Here is a 26493-nt window from a genome sequence, read left to right as displayed (position 1 = left end):
CAATTCCAATTCGGCCCGAGCTTCCCTATTCTCTCGTCCCACTTCAACCATCTCGCCGGTCGCCGCGGCCACTTCAACCATCTCGACCGCCGGCCGACGCCCTCACCAGTGCCCCGGACCCGACGTCCTCGCAATCTTCCCCGCAAACTCCTCCCTCACCAGCTCTCCCGGATCCGCCGCCGCCTTCCCCAATCAGGAGCTCGTCGCCGGCGCTCTGCCTCCCGACGCCCCGGATCCGCCGCCGCGGCCTCACACCGTCCCGGATTCGTGCCCCAAGCCAAGTCGTTGTAGCTCCCGAAGGGATCCCTCAGCACGCCCGCTTCTTCCTCCACTCCAATCGCTAGCCTAAGAACAGGGTCAGATTCTTGTGGAAAGCAAGTAGTACATGAATGAATTGTTAGATCTTTTGTTTGCTTCTTCGTTTCTAGACAAGATCTGTTGAGCATCCGTATTCATAATTTCCTTCCCTTGACCCGTGCTTGTCTAGTTAATCCATTCCTGAAATTTGACAGTGGACGGGAATTGCTAGCTCTAACAGTCAGCATTTGTGTACCAATGCTTGCGCACGTACATATGCTTTTGTAAATTTCTATCAATTTAGAGGTGTTTTGTCCGGATGCTTGATGTACGTATGTATTAGATATGCGAGGACCTTTTATTTGGAAGTGTTATAGATGAATGTTTGGACCAGATTAGATGCAAGAAAATTTTGTGCAAATGTATGTACAGATGCATGTATGGATTTGATTTTATGTGCATTGAGCAATTGTATCAGATAATAATATACATCGGTACTAGTTAAACATGAAAAATTGATGTGCAAGGGTATCGTAGACTTTTCCTACTCAAATCAGAAAATAAGCTAAATTTTTAGAAGCCGAAAAGAAGGAGACAATACAGTTTCTAGAGCTTCCTGTGGCAGCAGCTTCCCACAGAAATTCAGCTGAAGCTGGTTTCTGGAGAAACCGCAGTTGAAAAGAAGGGGGCCTATATCAGCAGAACTCTTTTATGCAATAATTTTGTTCTGGACTATATCTCAATTTAGCTTTAAGTTTGAACTTTTACCTTGACTGGAGCATTGAACTATGTGTCTTTTCATATACACCGTGTGAATGATGGTTCTTGTTCATGTACTTTTAGATGCTATATATTTGTTGATATTGGTGCGAAAAGTTAGTATGAATCAATAGTAACTACATTATTTTGTTTTTTAAGTGATAAAAATATCTGGATGCTCATCTGCGCTGTGCAAATTGTTCATGCAGGGTTAAGATAAGCAACAGTGATCTGTCCCACTTGGTGAATGCCTTGTTACTATGACGTAGATGACATCCTCATGGAGGAGGAGGTAACTATCTTCGTCTTATCTTCTGCATTGTTTATGCTTGTACAAATGTCGTGAATATGTTCTACTGTAATTGCAGTCTATTTCGGTTGTTTTCCAAGTAACTGCAAATGGTGTTGGCCTGCTAGATCCTGGTGCTGAAAGGAACACCGTAAGTCGCTGTCCAGTGTCTTATGTGCATTTATGTTTCAGTCTATGTTAAACCTGATCATGTGGTACTGCTGAAAATTCTGCCTATGCTCTGATTATTCTTGAGAAAATTAATTTTGGAATTTGTGCACTAGGTAAATGATGTTTACCCTAATATGCACTGTACATAGTTGTTCAATTTATCTTGTTAAACTGATTTGGAAGACTAGATGCTTCGTTATGTCGTAACCTGCGCCATATTTTTCAATGAACACCAACAGGGAGTTAAAATACTTTTCTTGCTACTGCGGAAAATGGAAATGCTCTCTGTTGTATAAAAAGATAACTTCTTACATTCTTTATGTTCAGGTTGACAAGGGTGCTAAGGTAGACCTTCCATTTTGGCTTGCGCATGGGATGCTGTCTCTAGAACAAGCGGTGTCAATAAGTGTACCTCCTTGCTTCACCCAGAAGTAAGTGTCTTTGCTATCTGTTGTTCCATTATTGCATACACAAAAATTCTTCTTGGGGCACTAAATTATGCTGAATGCAATAGTATGTAGTTACTATTCCCATTTCAACAAATTTACATGAAAGGTTTTCACATCAAGTTCAAAACTTCAAGTTAATAATCACTCTTAAGTTAATTACCCATCGGTTGTTTTGTGGCTTGAGCTACGTATTTCGTACTCTGATAGGGTTCCTAGAAAAGATGGCTTACGGTCATATAATGCTGCAGAACTCGGAAGGAGATCCAAGCTGATGCAGCCTGTGTTGATTTGAGGATCCGGTGTCCTTACTTTTATGAGCTAGGATGCAAGATTGTTCCTTTGTAAGTGCTGAAAGGCTTCAACTACGAATACTATTTTGTTTCAGGGTTTTGTTCTATCTCAGTACCTGTCATTTTGGATTCTTAAATTCTTAATTTATCATTTATATGTTTATATATGATCTTAGTTAGATACAAAATACCCACCCAATTGCTTTACAGAATTTTGATGGTCCTTAATACAGCTGTACAACTTACAATAACCACAAGGAAGAACTGAATGGTCACTGGTGGGGGGGAGCTACAGAATGGCAACTTGTTAAATTCTTTTTTTTAGGAGAACTACGGCGGGCATAAGCCAGCCTGCACCATTTTAATTAAATGAATGAATCGGGATGCAACGAGGGCAACGGCTACATTTGCCAAAAAAGTCAAAAGTTTTTAGTGCTCATACTCTCTGGTAGTAGGCCGTATGGAGAACATATCTGGTGCACGTGGGCTTGTGGTGCACCCGACTTGGTAACAACTGTCTAGAAATATTGAAAAATTCTGAAATTTTTATATGTGATAGACACGACTTGTACCTGATATTGTATGAAACTTCAAAAATTCTGGAGAAACAAACAGATAAAACACACTGCGAATAGTAGTGAATCCAAGTTGGATTTCTATTTTGTACCTCATGTTACTTTTTGATTGGGATTTCAACTCTTGCGTGATGATGGATATATGTTGTGTCTATCACCTAAAAAAATTCAGAATTTTCCTATATTCTTACACACAAGCCCCAGTGCACCAGATACGCTCTCAGTCCACAAGTGGTACTGTCGAGGATATAAGAACTATCAACAGGTACCCTTGTTTTTCTGGCCTTATTCTTAATAATTTGGTAGTGCTTCTTCCTGGTTTCCTTGAAGAAGAAAAATTTATATCTCAGGATTGCTATTTTTTAGCTAAGTTGGACTTTCTTACTTTAAAGGTCAAACTGAATTATATTGCATGGTTACATTGACAGGGTGAGTGACAAGAGCATTGGCCAGTTCTTGCGCTATGCATTCACCAGTAGATACAGGGAGATACTAAGCAAATCACACAGTTCTTCCACAATGACAGTGCCCAAGTTTGTCCCACGCCTTACAAAAGAAGAAACCCAAGGTACACCCACCTCCCTACGTCACTTACTCATCATCCATTTGTCTTCCTGTAGTGTACCAATCACCTGCTACTGCTTGGGTTAACGTGTCTTGTTTCGTCGTGAAGTGTTTGAGTCCGCTAGGGAATCGATGGCCGCTTTCAAGAAATGGCGTGTTGGTGGTGCGAGGCTGCAGAAGGCATCCATTCTTGGCAGGAAGAGGAAGACAAAACTGCCTGATGGGCCTTCTACTACACCTTGAACTATGTTCAAGTTGGTTAGAAACTTGAATGAGAGCGCTTGAGCAGCTGACCTGATGTATGTGCGCTTGTTTGTTGGTCTGTTGCTTCAGGAAAACCAAAAAGATATGAAAGCAATATTCGTCTGAGATCAGACACTGTGTATCCTATCTGGTGCAGGTATGACATGCACGTTGTCTGGCTGCAAATCTCATGGTCGAAGTCGAAGGTCTTGCTTGCTTATAATCTGACCAATATTAAGAAGGAAAATGCACTAGAGTTGCTAGAAATTGGAAAGTCTTGACCATGAACCGAACATTCGGGGACCCCTGGCAAGTTTGCCAGGTTGGAGAAAAAAGACAAACCCATTGTTGGTCAAAATTCGTGTGGCCAACTGCTGCCAGTAGCGCTGCACCAAAGAATAAAGATGCTCAACAATAATCGGTCAGAGAGATCTTACTAATACTTCAGTGAGTGTCAGTCGTGCCGTCTGACGTCGTATGCTTGATGAACACCGCAGGCGACAAGCAGTTCACCAAGCACGGGTCGCAGGACTCCGCGTGGATCGTGGTCTACGGCCACGTCTACGACTGAACGGCATTCCTCAAGGACCACCCGGGCGGCGCCGACAGCATCCTCATCAACGCCGGCACCGACTACACGGAGGGGTGCGACGCCATCCACTCCGACAAGGCCAAGCCGCTCCTCGACACGTACCGCGTCGGGGAGCTCATCCAGCTTACAGACCCGTAGGCCAAACAGATAGTATCAGAAATAAGATGCTAAACAACAATTAAAATGTTCCAGGTCCAGCTGACTCCAGCCGCTTCAAGATCCCCCAGTAGACTCTTTCGACGCTCCGGTTTCTGAAGCCCGGACCAATAGTCCAACCAACCACATATCGAAAAAAACCATGTTATTTTAGCAGATCACCAGGGGAATTTTTTTTAAAAACAAACTAAATTCCTGGCTTTCCAAATTGTCCGGCACAGAGCAGCAGTACCAACTGGAGTATCATACAGTACAATGTTAATGTACGGGAGCAAGGGTGTTCGTACGACCTGAATTCCTCCCGTAACTTCCATGACATGGGGTGGCGTGCAGAAACAGGGAACTAAAAATGTCCATGCATGTATGACATAGGAACAGTATGGCCATTTTAGTCATTTGCGTGCCATAGATATATCGTTTGGCGTCGTGTCGCTGACATGCCCTAAAAAAAGTGCCCAACTCTATTAAACAGTCAAACATAAAATTGTCTCCTCTGCTCTCTTATGGGCAATCTGGACTCATCGTAACTCTTTGTGTTTTCAGGCAAAAAGCTTGAAAAATCTATTGGTCATCTGGGACGCGGCCTCGGGGTTCTGCCATCGCTGGGAACTACGATGCAAGAAAACGCCGCTGGTGATGTTGGAGAACTTCACCAGGGCGATGGAGCACAGGCGAATAGAGTTGTTGTGCATTGCCTGGCTCTGACCCCCCGTGCTGGGGCCTGGACTGTTGAAGAACTAAACGTCCAGCTGGCGACTACAAACTGGCAGACAGTGTCTCGGCCTGAAGTGCTACAACAGCTGTCGTTTACTCTCTCTGCTTCAGGACCTCGGGGCATTCTTGTTTTTTTTTTCAATTCTGGCACTGTGGGTCTGTGACTATGTTGTCTGCCGTTGGCGCTATTGACGTTGTATGACTTTTGGTCTCATTAATAAAAATGTGTGGAAGCGAACCGCAAATAACCCCGCGGGGAACGAGCGAGAGCGGCCAAATCGGTCATGGGCCGTCCAGACAAAATGGCGCGAGGGGGCGCGGGCGCGGTGGTGGCTGCAGCTGCAGGCGCGGGGCGCCGCTGCGGTGTGGCTGGAGCTGCCGACGACGGTGTCCAGCAGCAGGTGCCTGTCGGAGGAGATCCAGTCCAACGTCGTCGTCACCGGCGACTACGCGATCCTCTTCGAGGAGCAGCCCACACGCCCCATGGTCAAACAGTGATTTGACGGCACGATCAGGGCACATTTATTCGATCGAAGAATCATATCGATTCGCCGATGCACATCGTTGCATGCGGGTGGTCGTCCATTGCCACCGTCATTTCGTTCTGAATTTTTGCTCTTGCAGGTGACATCACCTTTATGGAAACGTCCTACACCGCAGTTCCAGAGCGTCGCAGGGACAGTTTGCATTTACCCCAGCGGAAGCTGAAATGTACCAAGCCTGCTTTTCGGCTGATATGACGGACATGGTGATAAACCTCAGCCTTGAGTGGAAATTGGGGATTGCAGCAAAGGATTGGGACGCTCTTGCTAAGAAAGAAAAGCTTGAGGTGAAAGCATCTGACTCGGCAATCGAATAAATGTGCCTGCCAGATTTATTCATTAATGTACCGGATTTCGGTCTTTGTCCCTGAACAGGGAGTCGCTTTGGAGCTGGTTAAGCTAGAATCAGCTGTTCAAGCAATCCTTGAAAACTTGATCCTCCTCAGATACAGCTAGGTAACTTGCTCTTCTGTATATGTTGATGCTACTAGTCTGATCAACAATCTGGTTCTCAAATCTCAATGCAGAGAAGAATCCATGGCAGAGATAAGTCAATGGACGAATTTGAAAGTCACTTGTTGAGCCTAATGTCGCTTGCCGTGTGTATTATTGTCTCATATGCGCAATTGTGGTATCTCAAGCAGTTTTTCCGCAAGAAGAAACTCATTTAATTAGATCGTACTTCTGATGTAATCATGTAAGACAAAGCTAAAAGCCTTTTAGAAGTGGAGATGAGATGTATTGTGTGAACATTTCGCAATCATTTGCCTGGAGATCTTATGATTAAAACTATTTGGCCTAAACCGAAACTATAGCATGTGGATTTGAAGAGGTCTGCATATAACATATTTCATGTTCATTTCACTCTCAGGCTCATACTGCCTACTATATAGCTTCTTCCCAAATACATTAGCTTCAGCATATAACATATTCCAAAACTCTCTAAGGCAGAGAGTGTATTTCTCAACGCGCCAGGGGAAAGGAAAGGGTGCGGGCGTGCCAGTGTACTAATGTAAACAAATAAATAAAGACAAATTAGGGAAACATGTATTTTTATTAATCTCGTATCGAGAAACGAAATTACAAGTTTCCTATAAATAATGCGCTCCGTGTGGCCTACTAGCATGGCCAACATGACATGGGCGATTGTGGTCTCCTGGTTCACGGGGCATCGGAAAGCTCCCGCTTAATTACGTCCGCAGGTCAGGCCTGTAGACCACCTCCGATTAAGCTGCTACAACGGTGTCGTCTTCAAGTCTTGTCTTCTCCTTGTGCTTGGTGTAGAAGATGGCGGTGATGAAGAGGAAGAGAGGGGTGGTACGGCCCCGCTCCGTCGATGCTAAGCCACGACCGTTCGACCGTGCAGGTGCCGAACAACGTGCTCCGTCGTCTTGTCGATGTACGATGAAGTGTCTAGCTGACACGCGCCTTGTCAACTAGACAGGTTAATGAAGTGGCCTTCGCCTCGTCGGTACCCAGCCTGTAAAATGTCCGTCTCGTTGGACCGGACATGATGTCTTGCTTTTGCCTCGTCGGTGCCAGCAAGAGCATGTGAAGTGGTGATGTACTTCATCAGTGCATGGACATGTCGGTGGAGTGGCTTTGCCTCGCCGATGCTTGGAGAAGATGGTTAGCTGTCGGAACGCCATCGGCAATGTGGATGAGAGAGTAGACTTGATGTTGAAGACGACAATGTAGTGCTGTCGGAGGTGCAAGAGACCTCGCCATAAGTTGGTGAAGCATGTGCCCAAGCGGGCGCCGTGTATGGTGGTGTCTCGACGGACACCACATAGGAGGCCGCCACGAGTAGCGGCGTGCTGATGCCTAAGTTGGTGAAGAGTGCGCCAAGGTGGGCGCCGTGTATTGTGGTGTCTCAGCAGAGACCGCGTAGAAGGCCGCCACGAGTGGTGGTGTACCGATCCTAAGTTGGTGAAGAGTGCGCCAAGTCAGGCGCCGTGTATGGAGGTGTCTCAGCGGACACCACGTAGAAGGCCGCCACGAATGGCACGATGCTAATAAACTGTGAAGGATGCGTCAAGGCTGGCGCCCTGTATGGCGGTGTCTCGGCGGACACCGGGTAGAAGGCCGCCACAAGCCGTGGGTGTCTTAGAATGGTGATAACCTGTGAAAAGTGCGCCGAAGCGGGCGCCGTCAGCTACGGTGTCTCAGTGACACCTCGTAGAAGGCCGCCACGAGCGGCGGCGTCTTGCACGACATCAGGTCGGTGAAGGATGCGCCAAGACAGGCGCCTTGTGTGGTGGTGTCTCGATGGACACCGGGCGGAAGGCCGCCATGAGCGACGGCACGATGCCGGGTTGGTGAAGGATGCGCCAAGACAAGCATCCTATATGGACGTGTCTCGACGGACACCACGTAGAAGGCCGCCGCGAGCAGCAGCGTTGGACAGTTGGAGGAGACCTGCAGGCCGACGGGGGCCTCCCTCTGACATAGACAATGTAGACATCGCCAACAACTGCGCCGCCACCGGTGGCGGTGTTCAGATGGACGTCAGCTAGCTTGTAGATGAAGACAACGTCCTGTTCAGCAAGACAGCGCTCCGCCTGGGGGGCAATGTGTAGACGTCCCCCGCGTCCACACCGTCGCACACGATGGTGCCCAGGCGGATGTTGACGGGCCGTTGATGAAGATGGTGCCCCACATCAGTCGGGCGCTAGAATGTGGTGCACGGTCCGGACGGTAATCACGAGATTGCTAAGTTTCGGAGACAATGGCATGCCTCCTGCACGCACCTCCATGACACCTGGGTAGAAAAATGGAGGAATCTGTACGTACCACGATGAAAGAAGAACGTCATCTTCCTGTACGGCGCCGCCTTGGACAAGCGCGTGCCCGCGGTCAGGGCAGCCGCATAGCCTTAATGTCCATGTATCTGTTCGCCTTGAGCACGTCATGGACCGGTTCGCCTTGGGCGCGTCCCAGCGCTGCCCTTCGTCTCGCGCGGCCTAGCCCCGTGTTGGTGGTGAAACCGGGGTGTTTACGACGAGCTGGTGATGAAGTACGGTGTCCTGCCGGACTCCGTTGCCGTCTGTGAACCGCGCGTGGTCAGCGCAGTCGGCCGGCGGCACTACTGTGCTACCTCCCTCGCGTTGCTGCACGCTTCTGATCTGCACCTGCGGAACACACCTGGTAGATAGAGAACACATACCTGTTAGCCGCTGCAGAGTGCGGGGCTGCGCGGCATGTCAGCCAGCACCATGCGTCGATGGCGCTGCTTCCATCTTGTTCTAATGTCGCTGGTGCCATGACCAGCATGCATGCACGAGCCATGCACACCTAATGCTTGATGCATGCACGTACGTACGTGCACCTATGCATGCATACGTGCCAGCTCTCGTGTGCTTCATGCTGTGAGCTTCAACCACGGGCGGCCATGATTGACAGACGGCCAATCCCAACGAGCACCGGCCGGCAAGATGCATGACTCGCCGGAGTTGACGACGACGGTATGTACGGCCATGCCCCGCAAACCCTCGCCGGAGGTGGTCGGGGTCGATGGTGACGAAGGCGTCGTTGCTGATTTCTGATGTTGAAGATCTGCATGGGTCGGCCTTCCTGCCGTAAGTACTCGGCGTCCGCTCAGCGGCAACGGCGCCTCCTCCTTGGGCATCTTCCAGCGAGCACCGTCACGATGCCAGATGCACCTGAGAGAAAAGAGATAGTAGAGAGTGCAGAGATGGATCGATTATATACCTAGAAATCCCTTGGGTCTGCTTGTCCTTAATTGGCCAGCTTGTCATCAGACGCCAGTGGAGGTTGAGCCGCACGGCTGGCAGCCCGGCGTGGCGTGTCGGCACCGCCAGCGCCTCTTGGCCGATCGAGGCTGCTGTGCCGTGCTCCTTAGACGAGTTCTTCTGGCTGCCCTGTTCATGCGCGGATCGCTGCGGCCATGCCTCGATCAAGGGCGCCGCCATGCTCCTTCGCTGCATGCCGTCCAGGGTACTAGGGCCTGCTTCCCGGCTCCCTGTCTTCTCCTGTTCACCTACCTGGACTTGTTCGTACTCGTCTTGTGTGTTGTGGTGAGCGCCGCCGTCCTGGGCGCGTTGTGCGCTGCCCTCCGTCTGGCTCTCGTCCGATCCTCTTCTTCATCTTGATCAATAACCTGTTCTCCTTGTTGTCGTGGGCGCCGCCGTCTTGGGCGCGCGTGGAGCGCTGCCGTGCGTCTCCCTCCTCCCTTCCAGATCGATACTGTTCTTGCTTATATAGGGAGCCGGGCAGGGCATCGTGCGTACGTGCTGCACGCGGCCGCTCGGCCTCCTGATTTTCTGGTTCTTTTTGTTTGGATTGGACGAGATCGATGTTCTTCAGTTAAACTTCAAACCATCGTTATCTCCTTCCTATGTGCTCATCCGGTGCAGCACTGGCCCACCGGCCAGAGGTGCATGTGCTGTGACCTGATCGATCAAGCATGCCCCCGTTAACATTGCTCGTGTACTGATTACTAACTTGCCCAGCTAGAATACGTACACGTATACATATGCATGCATATGTGCCCGGCTGGTTTCTAAGCTCGATGCACATGCATGTAGTATTTTCAGGTCATTCTTTTTTCCTTTTGACATAACCAGTGGCTACATGCATGCAGCTGACTATTTTTCTTTTCGTGCGTCGATCCAATTGCGCGCCGAAATTTGGTACAAAATATCGTCAAACACTATAAGTTGTCTCAATTACACTACCTTCTTTATGAATTTGATTTCAGATATCCGAAAGATGATACGGTTTGATGATGCCTTCAAATACATTGGATCATAGGACATCCCGGTGATATCATCATTTACTAGAAAGGATTGCAAAAAATGCAGGTCAATTAATGACTATTTAACTTGACAATTACATACTCAACAAACAGAGTAATTTCCACATATTCTTTCTCAAATGAAATTTAGGAATAAGCAGTGTATCAACTGGAGTACAAACTGAGCCCCAAATAATAGGTGTATCAACTAGAGCACATGTCTTTTAAAATCATCCACAGCTAAGCATATCCATGAAGGCTTTACTCAACAAACCAAATTGTATTTACAAACAAAGGGCCGATTCTAAGTTGCAGGTGCAGCAATAAAGAAGTTTCTTATTTTTCAGGGGAAAAAAGGAGCACTGAAGTTTCCAGGCAAAAGACCAAACAATCTCCCTAACCGTGATGGACTGCTGATGATATCCAGCCCGCATGAACAATGACAAACAAAACAATAAAACTAGCTTCCAGTAAAAGTCTCATCGGTTGAGACGCAACTCACAAGAGCAAAAAGCACAAAGCTATGTAGAACCACCTCTTCTTCTATTCTATCCGCACTCTGCCATAATTCTTATGCGCAAACTTGCAAATCTCTTCAAAGAAATCATCTGCGGCTTCATTGCAATTCTTCATCTGGGAGATCCTAATGACCATCTTCCGCAGCCTCGGACTGTACCTGACCAGGGACTCAAGGGTAATCAGCTTCTGCTCAGCATTCAAGGGGGAGCGCACGGTGATCAGGACCTCCTCCAAGTATGACATGGAGAACCTTGAGTCCAACTGCAATGTCAGAGATAAGTTAGACATGCCAGATACAATGTGAATTGAAAGGGTTGCAATCGATAAGCAACGCGATATGACGCACATTTTTCAGGCTGTTCTTTTGGCACAGCGCCGCAAACATGGCACCGTGGATCTCAAACTTGCGGAGCTTCGGGTGGCTGTTGAAGAATTCAACGAGGTCCACCTCGGGAAAAGGCTGGAGTGTATCAAATTCACCACAGAACTCAACCTTCATCACCAGGTGCTTCACCCCGATGGCGCACTGCAGCACAGCGCTGACGGCTCCCCAGCTCCACTGGACACCACGCAGCGACAGCTCCTCCAATACCGGCAGCCTCTCCACCGCCACAGTATACAAAGTCCCTGAAACAAATAATATTAGACCGGGATGAAACGAACCAAAACTGCCTTGGAAGGCCATTGATAGGAGCTTCCAGTAGGTACCAGAGTTTTTGGCAATTGTGAGGCGTTTGAGGCGGTCGCCGCCTTGCAGCGAGATCCAGTTGAAACCCTGGACTTCGAGGGACTCGACGCGGGGCGCAGCGAGGGCGAGCGTGCAGCTGCCATTGCCGACGAAGTCAAGGCGACAGCGCTCGAGCAGGGGCGGCGCGAAGATCACGGAGCCGGAGCACTCGCAGCCGAGCAGTGCGAGGTCGGTGAGGTTGGGGCACGCAGCAACGGCAGCGCAGACCGCGAGGTCCACGAGAGAAGCACCGACAATCTCCAGCACACGGAGGCGCTCCAGATTCCCCCAGGCAGGCGCGCGCGTCATGGTGAGCCCCCACAGCCTCAGCTCCTGGAGGTTAGGGATGACCCCGATGCAGTCCAGAAGGCCGGATCCGGCGCCAGAATCCCCGGCGGCGGCGGAGTCGACCCGGAGCTCGAGCCTACGCAGGGAGGCGCTCCGCATCGCGAGCCAGCGCGGGAGGAGCGCGGCGGAGAAGGGGCAGTAGATGATGAGCTCCTCCAGGCGCTCCGCTGCCTCGACCATCCGGCCGATGGCGTCGTCGGCCGCGGCGCAGGCGCCCCCGGGCCCCGGCGCCGCGTCGAAGGCGCTGCGCTGGAAGTAGAGCGACGGGAGGAAAGGGACGCAGTCGCGCCAGCCGCGGGAGACGCCCGCGCACGCCGCGACGTCTCGGGCGTTGCTGAGCTGCGACAGGATGCTCTGCACGACGCCGTCCGGGAGCGCGTCCATGCCGCCGTCGCAGTCCATCCGTTTCGGCGGCGCGGAACGGGAGGGAGGCAGAGGAGATGGGGGAATTCGATGGAGGGGTCGGTGCGCGTGTGTTTCTGTGTGACCTGACTACCTGAGGCGTTCGAAATTTAAAAGGGGGCCGATGTGATGGGATGGGACTGGGAGAGAGAGGGAAATGGGAATCCGGGTGGAGTCGCGGCGCGTCAGGACCTGTTTTCTTGGCGTTTGAACTTGGAAACGGGGGGGAGTTTTGAGTTTCGAACTTTCGATCGTGGAGTTCGCGCTTGGCGGCGGCGGCGGCTTGGGTATTTTGTACAGAGACAGATTTGGTGGATGATGGGCAGGTGGTGGTGGAGGAGTGATCTGGACTGGACAGCCTAATTTGGGCCAGAAACTTCAACTTGTTCGGCCTAGTTCCAACCTACAGTTCTAAAATTTCTGTAAAACAATTCGACTGGCAGACTTGTTTAGAAATAGGTTCTTTTACTGGTTCTTTTTGTCTTATCAAGATATACAATCGCAAGAAAATAAATAGTCATTTGATAACTCTACAAACTTAAAGCCGAAGAGTTATTCGCTCCCTCGACGCTCCACGTCCGCTCGTTGGCGGTTTTTCTTCGGCTTTACGCGGGCACTTTTTCGGTTTTTGTCCGGTCTGGATGATTTGTTTGGCTTCCTTTCGATCTGAGGGCCGCATGCGAGCCAGTGATCGGCGGGACGGCCAGCGCGAGCCATGCGGTGGTGTACATGCATGCAGACGCGTGTCTCCAGAGCTTTCGAGAGCGCATGCGTTGGCTGTCAGAGTTCGTTCCGGTGCCTTCTGCTGGACGTTATGGCTGCGTTCTTTTCGGCTTTTAGAACCGGCTTCTCCTAGAAGCTGCTCTCACCTAACTTTCAGAGAAGCCGCGTCATAAATTTTGCTATACTTTCAAAGTAGTTTAGTCCAAACTAGTTTAGTAGTCTAATCAAATTTTGGTCACGGCTTCTCTAGAAAGTTGGGGAAGGGCAGCTTCTCGAAGAAGCCGGCCCAGGAAGCCGAAAAGAACCGACCCTATATTTAGGCTGCTAGTGCTCCAGCACGCCACTCCATCGCCCCCCTTCCCCCATCCAAATTTCCGGGGCTGTTTGGTTCTTGCCAAAATTTGCCCTACCAAAAAATTGCAACCTATACTATTTTGGCATTTGTTTGGTTAGTAGCCAACAATTTGGTTGCCAAACGAATCTTGCCAACTTCTTCATATCCCTCTTCACAAAACTTGCCAACTTTTTGGCAAACCATGGGCCAACAAATTCTTCGCCAATTATTTGGCTAACCAATAGTTGGCAAAAATTGGTAGGGCACAAATAGCCAAGAACCAAACGGCCCCTCCATCCCTGCAGTGTCGGCGCCGCTGCTTGCTCCGGCCGGCCGCTAGCCCCCTGCTCCGGCACGCCATTCCATCGCCATGGTCCGCTCCGATGCAACGCCCAACCCCATCCCAATTCCCCTTCCTGTGTGCACAGGGAGGCGGCAGAGATCAACTGGGAGGCCACCGAGGTTAAGAAAGCAGCAGCGGGTGCGCGCCGCCGAGGACGAGACGCAGCGCACCCTGCAGGACAACGCCACGGAGCACCGGGAAGACTACGGCCGTGGCGGCGCCTCCGGAGGAACGGACCACCGCCCGTCGTAGGGCGGGCGCGACGAGGAGGGCAACGCCCAACCCCATCCCAATTCCCCTTCCTATGTCCACAGGGAGGCGGCAAAGATCAACTGGGAGGCCACCGAGGTTAAGAAAGCAGCAGCGGGTGCGCGCCGCCGAGGACGAGACGCAGCGCACCCTGCGGGACAACGCCACGGAGCACCGGGAAGACTACGGCCGCGGCGGCGCCTCTGGAGGAACGGACCACCGCCCGTCGTAGGGCGGGCGCGACGAGGAGGGCAACGCCCAACCCCATCCCAATTCCCCTTCCAATGTCCACAGGGAGGCGGCAAAGATCAACTGGGAGGCCACCGAGGTTAAGAAAGCAGCAGCGGGTGCACGCCGCCGAGGACGAGACGCAGTGCACCCTGCGGGACAACGCCACGGAGCACCGGGAAGACTACGGCCGCGGCGGCGCCTCTGGAGGAACGGACCACCGCCCGTCGTAGGGCGGGCGCGACGATGAAGGAGGTGTGAGGCCCGCGCGGTAGCGGCCGGCGGTAGGTGCGTTTGTAGCGTGATGAGGGGATCCGACTATGTATGCTTGTAAGATACCGCCTCGCCGTCGAGTTCAACCACCGCTGCCGCAAGTTACGTGCTACACCGCCTCTTCCGTTGGCGTGGCTGCACCTTCCGCTGTTCTCCTCGAGAACCTCACACCGGCGGGCGCACCGCCGTCTCATGACGAAGCTGCGGTCGCGCCTACATCAGCGCCTGCGCCGCCCAGTTTCGCCGCATGGTACACCAGGTCACCGGCCGATGACCTCGATTTCCCCTCCCACGCCCCCGCCTCCCCCGTCAAAACAATGGCGGAGGCAGCAGCGACAGGCAGCGGATCATGCCAGGTTTGGACAGGATATCCACTCTTCGATGTCAACAAATGATTCGATTGGTTTGTCCATCAAATTAGATGAAGATATTATTAGGATCATTCTTCTTTATTTTTTCAGTTTCTGCTTCTGGTTACAAGAAATTAATAGCAAAACAGAGCACAGAGCTATCAGGTAAGAGATTTCGTTCGTGGTCGTCACTGATCGTTTTACTTAGCTTAGAAGTTAAGAATGTTGTATGTTTGGGCAAATAGGCTTGCTGCCAAATCTCCACTTTTACACATCTTTACCTTGCGACCCAAATGATTCGATTGGTCTGTCCATCAAAGATGAACATATATATCAAATGGTATAGGACTATCTGAAATTTCGTGTGGATCTTGATCCTATCAAAGGAGCTGCTGCACTTTGTTCAGTAATTGTTCAAGAGGTCGGTAAATCGGTAGTAACTCTTATTTCAGCTTTATGTGTTATATTTCAAATTGATGCTTACACGCGTTTGGTCTTGAAATCTTGACGAGTTAACGATGAAGCAATTTGTTTCTTTCTAAACATCAGTTCTCATATTTGCTATTTATTTTATTACTGCTATGTGGAGTTCGTGAGTAACCTTTTTGCTATGCAAGTGACCCATACTTCATGCAAGTGAACCATACTTTGAGTTGTACACTTCAACCAGCAGTTTGATTGCAGGGGCTATACAGGGAGGGCGTAGAAGTACTGAAAGCGCCTGCCATCAATTCAGAGGGTAAACCAATAGCCTAATATTAATAATGGGTTGTTATCCCTTTGGCAATATAATATTTACAAAGTTCTTTCTCAGGACCTTCACATGAATCTCACTGTATTGGAAGAAATGCTACTGATTTCAGACTGAAGTTCTTATAGCAATGTTGTTAAACTTTCCGAAGTTCTAAATAGAATTGTGTGCATTTTGCATATATAATGATCCTTTCTTGCAGCTTGTCTGTGCATTATTCTCTTTCCATGGTCATTGGAGCTTAACTTTGGTTCACATTGTCAATGGGTTTTTAATACACAAGGTCTGGAGCAAAAACAAGAGAACGGAAACTTTTTTTGTCAGTGTGATGTGTGTGTAGTACTCTGCACCATATCCAATTGTTTTTTATTTCTGCATCACCTTAGCAAATAGTAACTCATTCAGTTTGCTCTTTCGTTGCAAAATTAATATATCTCTTGCCACTCTTTTCTAATGGATGCAGTGAAGCACTTCAACAGGTTTATTCTGCTCTTTGTGTAATATGGCACCCATCTTATTCCTTCTAACTTATGTGCGAACTTTGAAAATGATACGAAGATTGATCTATGTTATAAATACGTATAAATAATTAAAGAGTGCTTGTGGTATGACATACCTCTCCGTTTTTTTATACGCTCCTCAGTAAGGGAACTTCATCAACGTAAACTGTTATTTGCTTTTGTTATCTTTCTCTGAAGTTTCTTCTTTTGACTTGCTCTTACAATTATGCAATCTAGATGAGTTAGTTTTCTTATAGTTATGCAGTCTAGATGTGTTAGTTTTGTAGTTCCTATTGAATAAACTATAACCAATTATGGTATTGTAGTATTCCCTCACTCCCATATTAAGTGAGTGTTCATGCAGAGAAACAAAGGCAAAAGGAGGAATTCAGAAAACAAAATGAGGAAGCAAGGATAAAGCCGTGTGAGGTGAAGCTCAAGTTTAAGTTGGAAGTTCATGCTGTTTTGAATTTCTTTCGGACGTTGTATTCTTAATACCTTTTGTCGAAAGGATATGAAACACTTTATGAAAACCGTGGATTCATATGGTTGTTCTGTATTATTGGTTTGAGGATTTGAAACATCTAATATTCAGAACTACAAAATATTTAGATTATGTGATCTTGATGTAACTTTGGTCATGTTTGAAATCTGAAGTGTTGAAGAAATAGGTACTCCCTAAGTGTCGAAATATACATGTATATAGACTCTTTTAGGTATAGATATATCCATATTTAGATAAATTTTAGTCACTTAATATGGGATGGAGGAAGTATTAATTTTAGGTTGGATTAAAAAAAGTAGGGGCTGCATAGTGAGAAAAGAAAGATCAAGTCATGTAATCGTTTCAGTTCCTAGCGAGGGCGCCATGTACACTCACTACGTTTACTTTTCCTCACTAAATAATTCGACAAAAAAATACGATAATTTTAACAACAAATAAGTCCCGATCGAATGGTACAAACGTGCGGCAACGCAGGCGTACACAGCTAATGGTATTGAAATTGGTGGATTTTTTTTTACCACGGAAGGGCGATATCTTCTTGCAGTTTTCAAAGAATGAATGGGTCAGGTTTCTAGGAAACCTCAATAAGAAAACATTACAAGTCTATGTTAATCCAAAGAAAGAGAGAGGAAGAATGACCATGACAATAGGAAAACTACTTGGCTAAACTAGGTCTTATGGTCCCCTAAAAAGCAATGAAACATGCCAACAAAGCCGAGCAAGCGCAACATTCTGGTGTTAAATATGGTCACATCCTCGTATTGTTTCTCATAATCATAAACCATAAGCTCGCTGCAATAGAATACATTTGCAAGGCACAACACCACTCCTCGATATCTATACGAAATTCCGGCACCTGGGTCGGATGGGTTTCCACAGAGTTTCTACCGCTCCTGCTGGGACATTGTCAAAGATGGATATCCTGTTAGCCTTCGACCTCATTTTCTCATTCCGTGGACGATCCCTTCACCAGGTCAACGATTCACTTATTGTGTTAATTCCTAAGAAGCAGCAGCCTGTCAGTGTCTTGGATTATCGCCCAATCAGTCTGATGCACATAGTCTAATGAAGATTTTTATGAAGCTGCAGGCAAGACTTCTGGCTCCCCAGCTTGAGGCGATGGTTGACCCTTGTCAGAGTGCTTTTGTTAAGGGGCGCTCCATCCAAGACAATTTCCTGCACATCCAAAATCTTGATCGGTGCTTCCATAAATCTCGGATCCCCGCAATTTTGCTTAAACTTGACATTGCAGAAGCTTTTGATACTATTTCCTGGACCTATCTCCTCGACATGCTGAAAGCCCGGGGATTCGGTGACCGTTGGCGAGAGTGGATCTCTATGATTTTATTCTCGTCTTCCTCCAAGGTGCTTGTTAATGGGGTTGCCACTGGTCGGATTTGGCATCATCGCGGATTGCGGCAGGGCGATCCGCTCTCGCCCTGTCTCTTCGACCTTGCGCGCAGGAGGGGCTTCTTTCGCCACTGCGGGGCCATCGTCCTAGGGCCTGATTGGAGTAGCATCTGAAAGAGTATTTGATGAGTGGCTATGAGTAACTGTAGCAAATACCGAACAGAGGGCCGAACCAAAAATAGTCATCAGCTATCGGTTTTTGGGGGCAAAAAAGTCCAGAACAGATGCCGAAGATTTGCGGAAACCGAAAAAAAGTTCGGATTTACCGAATAGGAGCCCCCGAGCCTAGATATCCTCGGTCCCGTCGTCCCCCGTCTCGGTACCGTTTTGGCCTGGGAAAATGGTTGGCAAAAGGAAATTTCATCTTGCGTCACCACGCTCCTGTATTCCCCAACACCTCGTTCCTGCGATTTTTCGCTGCGCCCCCCACATCCTCGCCACCGGTCGTTGTTCCGCATACCCCCCCCCTCCCCCCACCAACGCATCGGTACAGTCTGCCCGCTGCGCCATGAACTTCTGCCGCTAATTTTCCTGAGCTAGGAGCACCATAACCGCCGCCGCCGTCTAGGAGCTTCGGAGGGGTCCAAAACCACCGCCGTCTAGCCAATAGAGGCCTAGTTCGCCGGATCTAGAATCTAAACTTTACCCACCCGCCGGATGAGGTAAATTTTTCATTGATTTCGTGCTTCGGATTTGGGGATCTCGATTAGCTCTTTGTTTATGTTGCGAATTGCCGATTTCAGATGCAGTCATCCATGTTGTCCTTTTCCGCGCTGCAATATTTCGACTCCTCATGTTCGTCCGACGAAGAAGTCAACTACGGTGATCTCGAGAACATTTTGATGATTCTCGCCATGAAAGAGGTGGAATTCAAGGGGAAGCGACAGAAGAGGCGAAGATCAAAGGATGGTCGTTACTGCATTTCCCGCAATCGAAGCCTCGGCCATTCCATGTTGATGAACGATTACTTCGCGTACAGGATCCAAGCATTTCTTCAGACCTACCAAAACATTGAGAACAGGCGACGCACACGCAGCTTCAACAGGATTTCATCGAGCCAATGGCAATTGTATGGGAGATAGGTTACCAAATTTTCCATGTTTTATTTGAATTAGTACATTGTGTCTGTCTGCAGTATATTTGACAACTGTTTGGACAAAACATAAGATCAAGGTGCTCAGGTTTGTGGTGCCTACGATTATCCTAGTGAATATTCTAGAGAAGTACAGAGGGAGGGACAGAGACAATACCCGCTAGAGGATTTGATCGGATTGGGATCAAAGATAATTGCCAGAAATACGAGCGGATTGCAGCAATCCGTGGCACCGCAGGTAAAAAACCATGATTCTTCGTTATATTATTCGATCCTATTAAACATTAACAACCCATGGATAAAAACTAACTTTTTAAACATGCAAAAAATTGCCGGAAATACGAAAGACGCGGAACGGAGCGGGCCGTGGCAGCGCAAGCGCAAATTGTCCGTACCGATCAGGCCGGGCGTGCACAAGCACATGCTCCGAACGCCGTCCCAATTAAAAATGCTGAATAGACTATATAAAATAGTCCAGCGAGATGTCGCCAAGTCCAAGTGACGATACTGGATCAGTAACCCTTGATCAGCCTTAACAAAGACCATTGTCAGCGCCACCTGGTCGGTCAGCAGCCCATTTCTCGCACGGCAGCACGCACCTCGCAGTCACGCAGCTCGTCTGCTCGAGTGGTAGACTCGGAATCTCGGACCGAGTTCACGCTTCCCGTTCTACACGGTGGAACCATTCCTTGCAATCTTCGCATCGATCTTGAACAAAACAAAGGCTGCCCTCACGCTTTCCGCATACCGGCAAAACATGTGTTAGTGCGGCCGGCCACCCCTGCGAAATCTTTTGCCGCCCCGCCGGCCGCCACTGATTTCCTCGAACTCGCCTATGTTTCCACGGACCGGACGCGAAAATCAAACCAGCCTTTCACGAAAAGAGCACGGCGAAATCTAAACCCGCATGGGCCCCGCCCGTCGGCCTAGGATCGCTCGCTCACCAACAAACCCAAACGGCTCCGCGCGATCAACGTTAAACTAATCGGTTGCTCCCGTGGTAGTAGTAGATCCGTCCGTCAAGGCCTCTCGGCGTGCCGTGGCGGTCACGGCCTGGGCCTGCCCCCCAAACGGAGGAGCGAACGTACGGACGGCTCGGGAGGCGGAGATCCAGGGAACAAAACGAACGGAGTTGCCCGAGTCAACACGAAATTCTCCATCCTCCCCTGTTAGTAGCTCCAGTAAACGAAAACGGATTCCGTTTCTGCCTCGTGCGGGAACGAGCCGCGCGGGAGGAAAGAAAAGCCAAAGGGGCTGACGAGGGGGGGCCCCGACGCGTGGTTTGTCGCCGATGACGCCATGTGGCTGGCTGTGGGGCACGGGCGGTGGCGTATAAAGCGGTTCGGGTGAGAGCGCTATCCCGTCCTCTCGTGCGGGCGCTGGCGTCCCGTCCCCACCGATCAACAACCCGCGTTTATTGCGTGCGAGGTGGTGACCCACCAACCGCGGGGGCTCGCTCAGCTCGGCTCGGCTCGGCGCACATCGGCCGTCCGTCGGAGCGAAGCGTGAAAATCAGCGCTGTTACCTCTCCTACTGGGCTAAACGGTCTTCTCGTACAGCCCCCCGGCCGTAACTGCAGGGCTGCTTCTGTTCCGCTTTTTCATTACCAGGTCAAAAAAGAAACGCGAATCTCAAAGCAAGGGTGCAGCTCGCAACAGACGGCAGGGGCGCTCTGACAAGGTCTTCTTGGGGCCCACATGGCAGTGAGAATTCCCCGGCCCACCTACTCCCACCTCGTATCGCCGATTTCGAAAGCCTCCACGCGCCACGTCCCAAGTATAGAAACTGACATGCGGGTCTCGGGCCCACACGTCAGCCGCTAGGATTTTCACCGTGCCTACTGCCTGCCGTCCCACTTCTCCGCCTAGCAAGAATTTCGGGAATCTTGGCTGCCCCCAGAACCAGATCCGGCCTCCTCTTCACATATTTCCCTCCTCCTCCTCCCCTCGCACACAGCACACTACCAGACACACGCACCACTGCGGCTCTCGTCTCTCTTCTCCGTCTCAGAACGCGGACCGGGGACAAAATAACCATTCGGGACAAGAGAAAAAACACGCCAAAAACCCTAGATCTCTCGCCTCCGCATTGCCGGCCCTGGCACCGCCTTTCTATGACCGTCGGCCCCCGCTGAGGGAACGCGACATGGCCTCCGCGGCCGTCATCCCCTCACCCGCCTCCGGCGTCGCCGCCGCCGCGGCCGTGGCTCCGGGCGTCGACCCCGCGGCGGCCGGCTGGCTCATGGACGAGCGCGACGGCTTCATCTCCTGGCTGCGCGGCGAGTTCGCCGCCGCCAACGCCATCATCGACCTCCTCGTCGTCCACCTCCGCACCGCCGGCGACCCTGGCGAGTACGACCACGTCTTCGCCGCCGTGCAGCAGCGCCGCCACCACTGGACGCCCGTGATCCACATGCAGCAGTTCTTCCCCGTCACCGACGTCGCCTACGCCCTCCAGCAGTCGGGCTGGCGCCGCCGGGCGCCTCCGCCCCAGCAGCATGGGCATGGCCCTGCCGTCTCGCCGTCCCCGCCGCCGCCGCCCCCGCGCCGGCCCTCCTTCTCGCCGTCCCACTCCCACCATCGCAACGCTGTTCACCATCGCTCCGATCCGATGCGAGGTTCCGGCAACGTCGCCCCTACTGGATCCGATAAAGATGGTGAGATGAGATCCCTTGCTATTGGTGTGATTACCTTCTCTTCTATAAAGTGTTTGGTAGTTGCTCTAGTCTGTTGTTACAAAGGACGACGCTTTTTTCGGTCTTTAGTTTTGTTGGGTCTCAGAATGGTCCGATCCGTCAAATGCATTTCTGTTGTTGGTACACTTGCTTGCTAGTAATTGAATAGTCATTCAATCATGGGGCATGGATGGAATTTCTTCTCCTGCTCTTCTTTTTAAATAAGGTGTTTGTCGTCAAAGTTTATGAAGTGTAGTTACTTCTCCTCGGAAAAAAAAGTGTAGTTACTTCTCTGTGTCTTTCGTGGAGGCTTTTATGTTAAATTAGTATCTGTGGTCTTGAAAGGGCAAGCCAAAAGCATTCTGTCATGTCTGGTTCCATACAATTTTCTAATTAGGGAGGTCCTAAGGCACTGGATAAAGTTATCCAAAAATAGCTTTCTGTGTTGGATCATTTCAAGCTGCCTTGTGTGGAAGCATTTCCTTTACCTAATTTATAAGGCACGGCCTTTCGGAGTCAGGCAGATGGCAGAGTGCGCAACCAGGCCTTTGTTGTCTGATCGGCGATGCGTCGTCTTGTGCGCTAAGGCTTTCACGTGCATGGGGGTTGCGCCGTTCGTGTGCTAGCGCATTCCTTATCTTGACAGATTTAACTGCAGTTATGTTTGTTCTATATTTGATTGAGTTAATGAGATGGTGATTACTTATGCTGGCATTAAGTATCAGTCTATTACAAAAATAAAATTGATGACTGGTGTTTTACAACTGCTAGGAGAAAAATATAAATATGCTAGAAATTTACCTAATTATATACTCCAGTGGCAGCGCAAACAAAATAAGTGCTAGAAATTCTTTAAAAATTAGCCTGATAATATGGTGAACCCTAACTACAAATAAAGGTATACTTTTAATAAGCCTTCTGACTTTTTGATTTAATGCGAAGAGGTGATGATTTGAATAGAACAGGTAATAAGTCCAGTCTTCCTATACACGCGTCCTTCTCCTTGTCTATATAAATATAGGTATAACATAATTGATGTGCATGTCCGCAAAGTATCTGGCTGCCCAATTGTGCAGGCAGGTCGGCGAGTCCTGCTGATTTTGTATGTCTTCCGTTCAAGTATTCCTGTAGGAGTAATAAGTTTGTATTTCTGTTTGCACTTATATTCTGATTGCTGTGATGTTAGAATCTGTATTCCAAGTTTACAGCCATCATAGTGTATTTTCTAATATATCACCAAATTTGTCATTTCTATTACTGACATGTAATGTTGAGAAAGGTGACAATAGGTTCTCATGTGTTCATGATTGCTTCTAGGACGTGAACTTCATAACAAAGAAGGGAAGGGACTGAAGGAAGGGGATAACGTGGTTGATGCTAAAAGTCTACAGTTGGGCTCCCCTGTTACTGATGGTACACAAATTCAAACACACACTCATATATGCTTAATCTTTTGCAATCTTCACTTTTAATGGTAGCATCTTGATTTTGTGGATATGCCGTTGGCCCGTTGCACACTCCAAAACTCAAGTTTAAGTTTGTATCAATGTTGTAGCAAATGGCTGTCATCATGCTCGGATGCTCCCGATTAAGGCTTCTTTCTTCATTTTAATTCTGACATATTTGAACTTCATTTACGATTCTTGGTTAGTTGATTTATATTCTGCAATCTTTGTTTCCCATATTTACGACATGGTGCATTTGTTGATAACTGTGTCACTATTCGTTGTTATGTTTCTGAAACCTGTTTGTCTTGACAACCTCAAGGGGTTGCAGTTGAATGTACTCCTTTCTGAACTATGTCCTCGTTTTATATATTTTGTAGAAGGTGACAAAAATCCCAAGCTGCAAGCTAACGCTGAAGGAAGCAGCAAAGTGGTTCCAACCCCTGTACTGTATGCTACGAATGAAATAATTGATGGAAAGCCGGTATGTTAACTCTGCAATTCAGAATTTCAAGGAATGCATTCCAGTTTATTCTTCAAATTTAGATTCTCTTGAATTGTCGAAGTGGAGTTAAACTCCATGATATTGTTATACAGCATGTCGTGATGAAACGTGTTTTATGATTCCTTAGGTTAATACTGTTGATGGGCTTAAGGTCTATGAAGGGTTGGTAAATGTGATGGAGACAAACAGGATCATCTCTTTTGTTAATGAAACAAAAACTTCTTCTCGTCGAGGAGGGTTTGAAGGTAAATTATGTGGGCTCGAATAACTATTTCTTTCTTTGAGTATGTGCATTGTCTGTGTGAATGTGACTGTAGACGCGGTATTGTCTATTCCTAAAACAAGTACCAAAGTATCGTATAGTCGAACGGTAGGGAAATGTTGCCAGATATGGGCACCTCCTTGTTTTCTATCTATAGATTTAAGTGTGGTACTCTGTCTTGCATGGCAAGAGTCAGTAGGCAATTTGCCTCTAGTGAATGCTCTTCATTCTTGTAAACCGATAATATCCTAGTCTTTTATTATCTTACTCTGGGATACTGTGACTTGACTAATATTTTTGGACTTCATCGTACTTGGCAAAAAAAAGTGGGGCAGACTGTTGTTGTTGGTAAAAGACCACTAAAGGGTCATGGGAGCGTAATTATTCAGCTTGGAGTTCCTATCATTGATGGACCTCTTGAAGATGAAAATCCAAGAGGTATATCCAGTTTTTACCACTGAACATTATATATTTTCATTTTCTGATGACTTACTATTTGTGATTTTAAATGTGACTTCAGAGACAAGGGTGGAGCCTGTTCCCGGGTTGCTGCATGACCTGTTTGATCGCTTGTTTCAGCAGGAAATTATGCCTTCTAAGCCAGACTATTGTGTTATTGACTTCTACCATGAGGTAATTTTTGTGTGGTGTAGACTGTCTTGTTTGGAAAATGTGTTTTAATCATTCCCAAATGTTATTTCCAGGGTGAATATTCCCATCCTCAGCAAGCTCCTTCTTGGTATGGCAGACCTCTTTGTACACTCTGCCTGACAGAGTGTGATATGGTATTTGGACGAGTTATTTTAGGAGAACGAGGCGATTTTAGAGGTCCTTTGAAGCTCTCTCTGTCTACAGGGTAAGCCTTTCCCCAGTAACATTTCCTGTTACATTCTTGGTACTCCTAGAGACTTGAACTGTTGGCTGACTTGTAGTTGATCCTTGTGCCTCGAAAATTTTGCATTTATTTTTCTGATTCGGAGAAACAAACATGTAGCTGGTTGGTACATAGCACTAGAAATGGGTGATTTGTAGTTTAAATGGGATTAATGGGATAGCTTGCTTTCTTTTATTTCTCATATCAAGTGATTTTGACTAGGTAGCTTATAGGTAAACCATCCTTGACCACACTTACTAAACATTTTTCTCCTTTTTTTTCTTCAATTCTAGGTCGCTTATAGTTTTGCAAGGGAAAAGTTCTGATGTGGCCAAGCGAGCTATTTGTGCTACACGCAAGCCGCGAATCCTACTAACTTTTGGGAAGTCTGTGGCAAGAAAACACATACCATCAGAAAGTTCTTCACGGTTTACTCCCCCATTAACACCACCTCCTATGCCGTGGGGTCCACCATCAAGGCCAGCTAACATGAGGCCACATTCGCAGGGGCCTGCACATTCCCCAAGTCCTAAACACTATGGATACACTCCCACCAGCAATGTACTTCCAGCACCAACTATTGGACCTCATCATATCCCTCCATCTGATGGAATGCAGCCACTCTTTGTAGCACCAGCTCCTATTGCTGCCACAGCCATACCTTTTCCTTCAGCTGTTCCCTTGCCAAATACAAATACAACATCAGCTTGGATGCCAGATGCTGCCCCAAGGCCTGCCCCGCCTCGATTCCCTGTTCCAGGTACGGGGGTCTTCCTTCCTCCTGGATCAGGCCACCAACTGCCTCATCAGATGATACAAGGTTCACATGCTCACGCTGAACCTAACTCTCCACAAGGTTTGACCGGTTATGTGCATAACAAGGGTACTGGCATGGAGATGGCTAACGGTAATGCTTCTCCAAGGAGCTCACCAATAACAAAAAGGCCTGATACAACTGAGGCGAAACCAGAGTGCAATGGGAGCTTGAATGGTGGTTGCAGCTCTGCAGATGAGAAGTCAGCTGTGGGTAAGGATCAGGCAAATGGTGGTACGAAGAAGGCTGGAAACAGCAAGGTCGAGCCAAATCCTGCTAAATAGAAGGGAGGTATAGTACATAGACAACAGAAACATGAAGAGGGGAGCAAACTTCAATTTTTTGGATCGTGATTGAGGGAATTCCAAAAAGAACATTCACTGGATTACACTGAGCTGGACTGCGGTCTTCATTGGCAACTCTCTTATCCTTGACAAAAGAACCTCGATGTCGAGTAGTTTAAAAGACTGGATGCCGTCTTAAATTTTGTAGCTGCTCTGTAGTAAAACTGGATATATCATGCTGCTTTAACTTATTGTCTTCTATCGTTGTGGAAGCACGGGTCAGATGTTCTAAATAGCATGGGTTACTCTGAGATGTTTGTTTCGTTAACTTTTTTATCCACATAGCTAGCATCCGTTAAATTGTGGCAGGAACTTGCATGATAAGTTGCTAACGGTCCTTGTTCCTTGAGTAACAAGAGGCCTGTGTAGCTGAAAGCTGGAAACGAACGGAATGTTCCCCTGCTGCTGATTGTTAGATCTCGG

General features: G+C 48.5%; 3 protein-coding genes and 1 pseudogene across 4 annotated transcripts; 3 read left to right on the top strand and 1 right to left on the bottom strand.

Annotated features, from left to right (window-relative positions):
* Window positions 1-5: 5 nt before the first annotated feature.
* On the top strand, window positions 6-3823 carry LOC100829131 (probable DNA replication complex GINS protein PSF3). Of its 2 annotated transcripts, XM_010230599.3 has the most exons (8): window positions 6-356; window positions 1266-1348; window positions 1425-1496; window positions 1844-1947; window positions 2214-2306; window positions 3003-3095; window positions 3259-3398; window positions 3504-3823. In XM_010230599.3, the coding sequence occupies exons 2-8, from the start codon at window positions 1304-1306 to the stop codon at window positions 3635-3637; spliced, it is 681 nt and encodes a 226-aa protein (XP_010228901.1). In that variant the 5' UTR covers window positions 6-356; window positions 1266-1303; the 3' UTR covers window positions 3638-3823. The 2 variants fall into 2 exon arrangements, with proteins under 2 accessions (XP_010228901.1, XP_003558400.1); XM_003558352.4 differs by lacking the exon at window positions 3003-3095 and having other exon boundaries at window positions 17-356.
* Window positions 3824-5522: 1699 nt separating this feature from the next.
* LOC112270798 lies at window positions 5523-6312 on the top strand (annotated as a pseudogene).
* Window positions 6313-10638: 4326 nt separating this feature from the next.
* Window positions 10639-12564, bottom strand: LOC100828532 (F-box protein At1g10780). The gene is made up of 3 exons (XM_003558350.4): window positions 11625-12564; window positions 11263-11543; window positions 10639-11177 (listed from the first exon to the last, which is right to left on the bottom strand). Exons 1-3 carry the CDS (start codon window positions 12391-12393, stop codon window positions 10941-10943), a joined length of 1287 nt encoding a protein of 428 aa, XP_003558398.2. The 5' UTR covers window positions 12394-12564; the 3' UTR covers window positions 10639-10940.
* An 8524-nt stretch (window positions 12565-21088) lies between these two features.
* On the top strand, window positions 21089-26338 carry LOC100828230. The gene is made up of 8 exons (XM_003558349.4): window positions 21089-21808; window positions 23144-23239; window positions 23652-23755; window positions 23904-24021; window positions 24366-24476; window positions 24559-24671; window positions 24743-24894; window positions 25206-26338. Exons 1-8 carry the CDS (start codon window positions 21298-21300, stop codon window positions 26008-26010), a joined length of 2010 nt encoding a protein of 669 aa, XP_003558397.1. The 5' UTR covers window positions 21089-21297; the 3' UTR covers window positions 26011-26338.
* Window positions 26339-26493: the final 155 nt, after the last annotated feature.

This window comes from Brachypodium distachyon, chromosome 1 (assembly GCF_000005505.3).
Source record: "Brachypodium distachyon strain Bd21 chromosome 1, Brachypodium_distachyon_v3.0, whole genome shotgun sequence".
NCBI lineage: Eukaryota > Viridiplantae > Streptophyta > Magnoliopsida > Poales > Poaceae > Brachypodium > Brachypodium distachyon.
Note: the sequence above shows the minus strand (reverse complement) of the source record. Positions and strands in the feature narration are given on the sequence as shown.

What these genes read in the sequence shown, in the direction of transcription:
- LOC100828230 (XM_003558349.4), top strand. Translation starts at nt 21,298, where the DNA reads ATGGCCTCCGCGGCCGTCATCCCCTCACCCGCCTCCGGCGTCGCCGCC. An exon ending in TACTGGATCCGATAAAGATG is followed by an intron (nt 21,809 to 23,143) that starts GTGAGATGAGAT and finishes GATTGCTTCTAG; the next exon opens with GACGTGAACTTCATAACAAA. An exon ending in TCGTCGAGGAGGGTTTGAAG is followed by an intron (nt 24,022 to 24,365) that starts GTAAATTATGTG and finishes GGCAAAAAAAAG; the next exon opens with TGGGGCAGACTGTTGTTGTT.
- LOC100829131 (XM_010230599.3), top strand. Translation starts at nt 1,304, where the DNA reads ATGCCTTGTTACTATGACGTAGATGACATCCTCATGGAGGAGGAG. An exon ending in CTGGTGCTGAAAGGAACACC is followed by an intron (nt 1,497 to 1,843) that starts GTAAGTCGCTGT and finishes CTTTATGTTCAG; the next exon opens with GTTGACAAGGGTGCTAAGGT. An exon ending in GGATGCAAGATTGTTCCTTT is followed by an intron (nt 2,307 to 3,002) that starts GTAAGTGCTGAA and finishes AAAAAAATTCAG; the next exon opens with AATTTTCCTATATTCTTACA.
- LOC100828532 (XM_003558350.4), bottom strand. Translation starts at nt 12,393, where the DNA reads ATGGACTGCGACGGCGGCATGGACGCGCTCCCGGACGGCGTCGTGCAG. An exon ending in CACAATTGCCAAAAACTCTG is followed by an intron (nt 11,544 to 11,624) that starts GTACCTACTGGA and finishes TATTTGTTTCAG; the next exon opens with GGACTTTGTATACTGTGGCG. An exon ending in AAAAGAACAGCCTGAAAAAT is followed by an intron (nt 11,178 to 11,262) that starts GTGCGTCATATC and finishes CTGACATTGCAG; the next exon opens with TTGGACTCAAGGTTCTCCAT.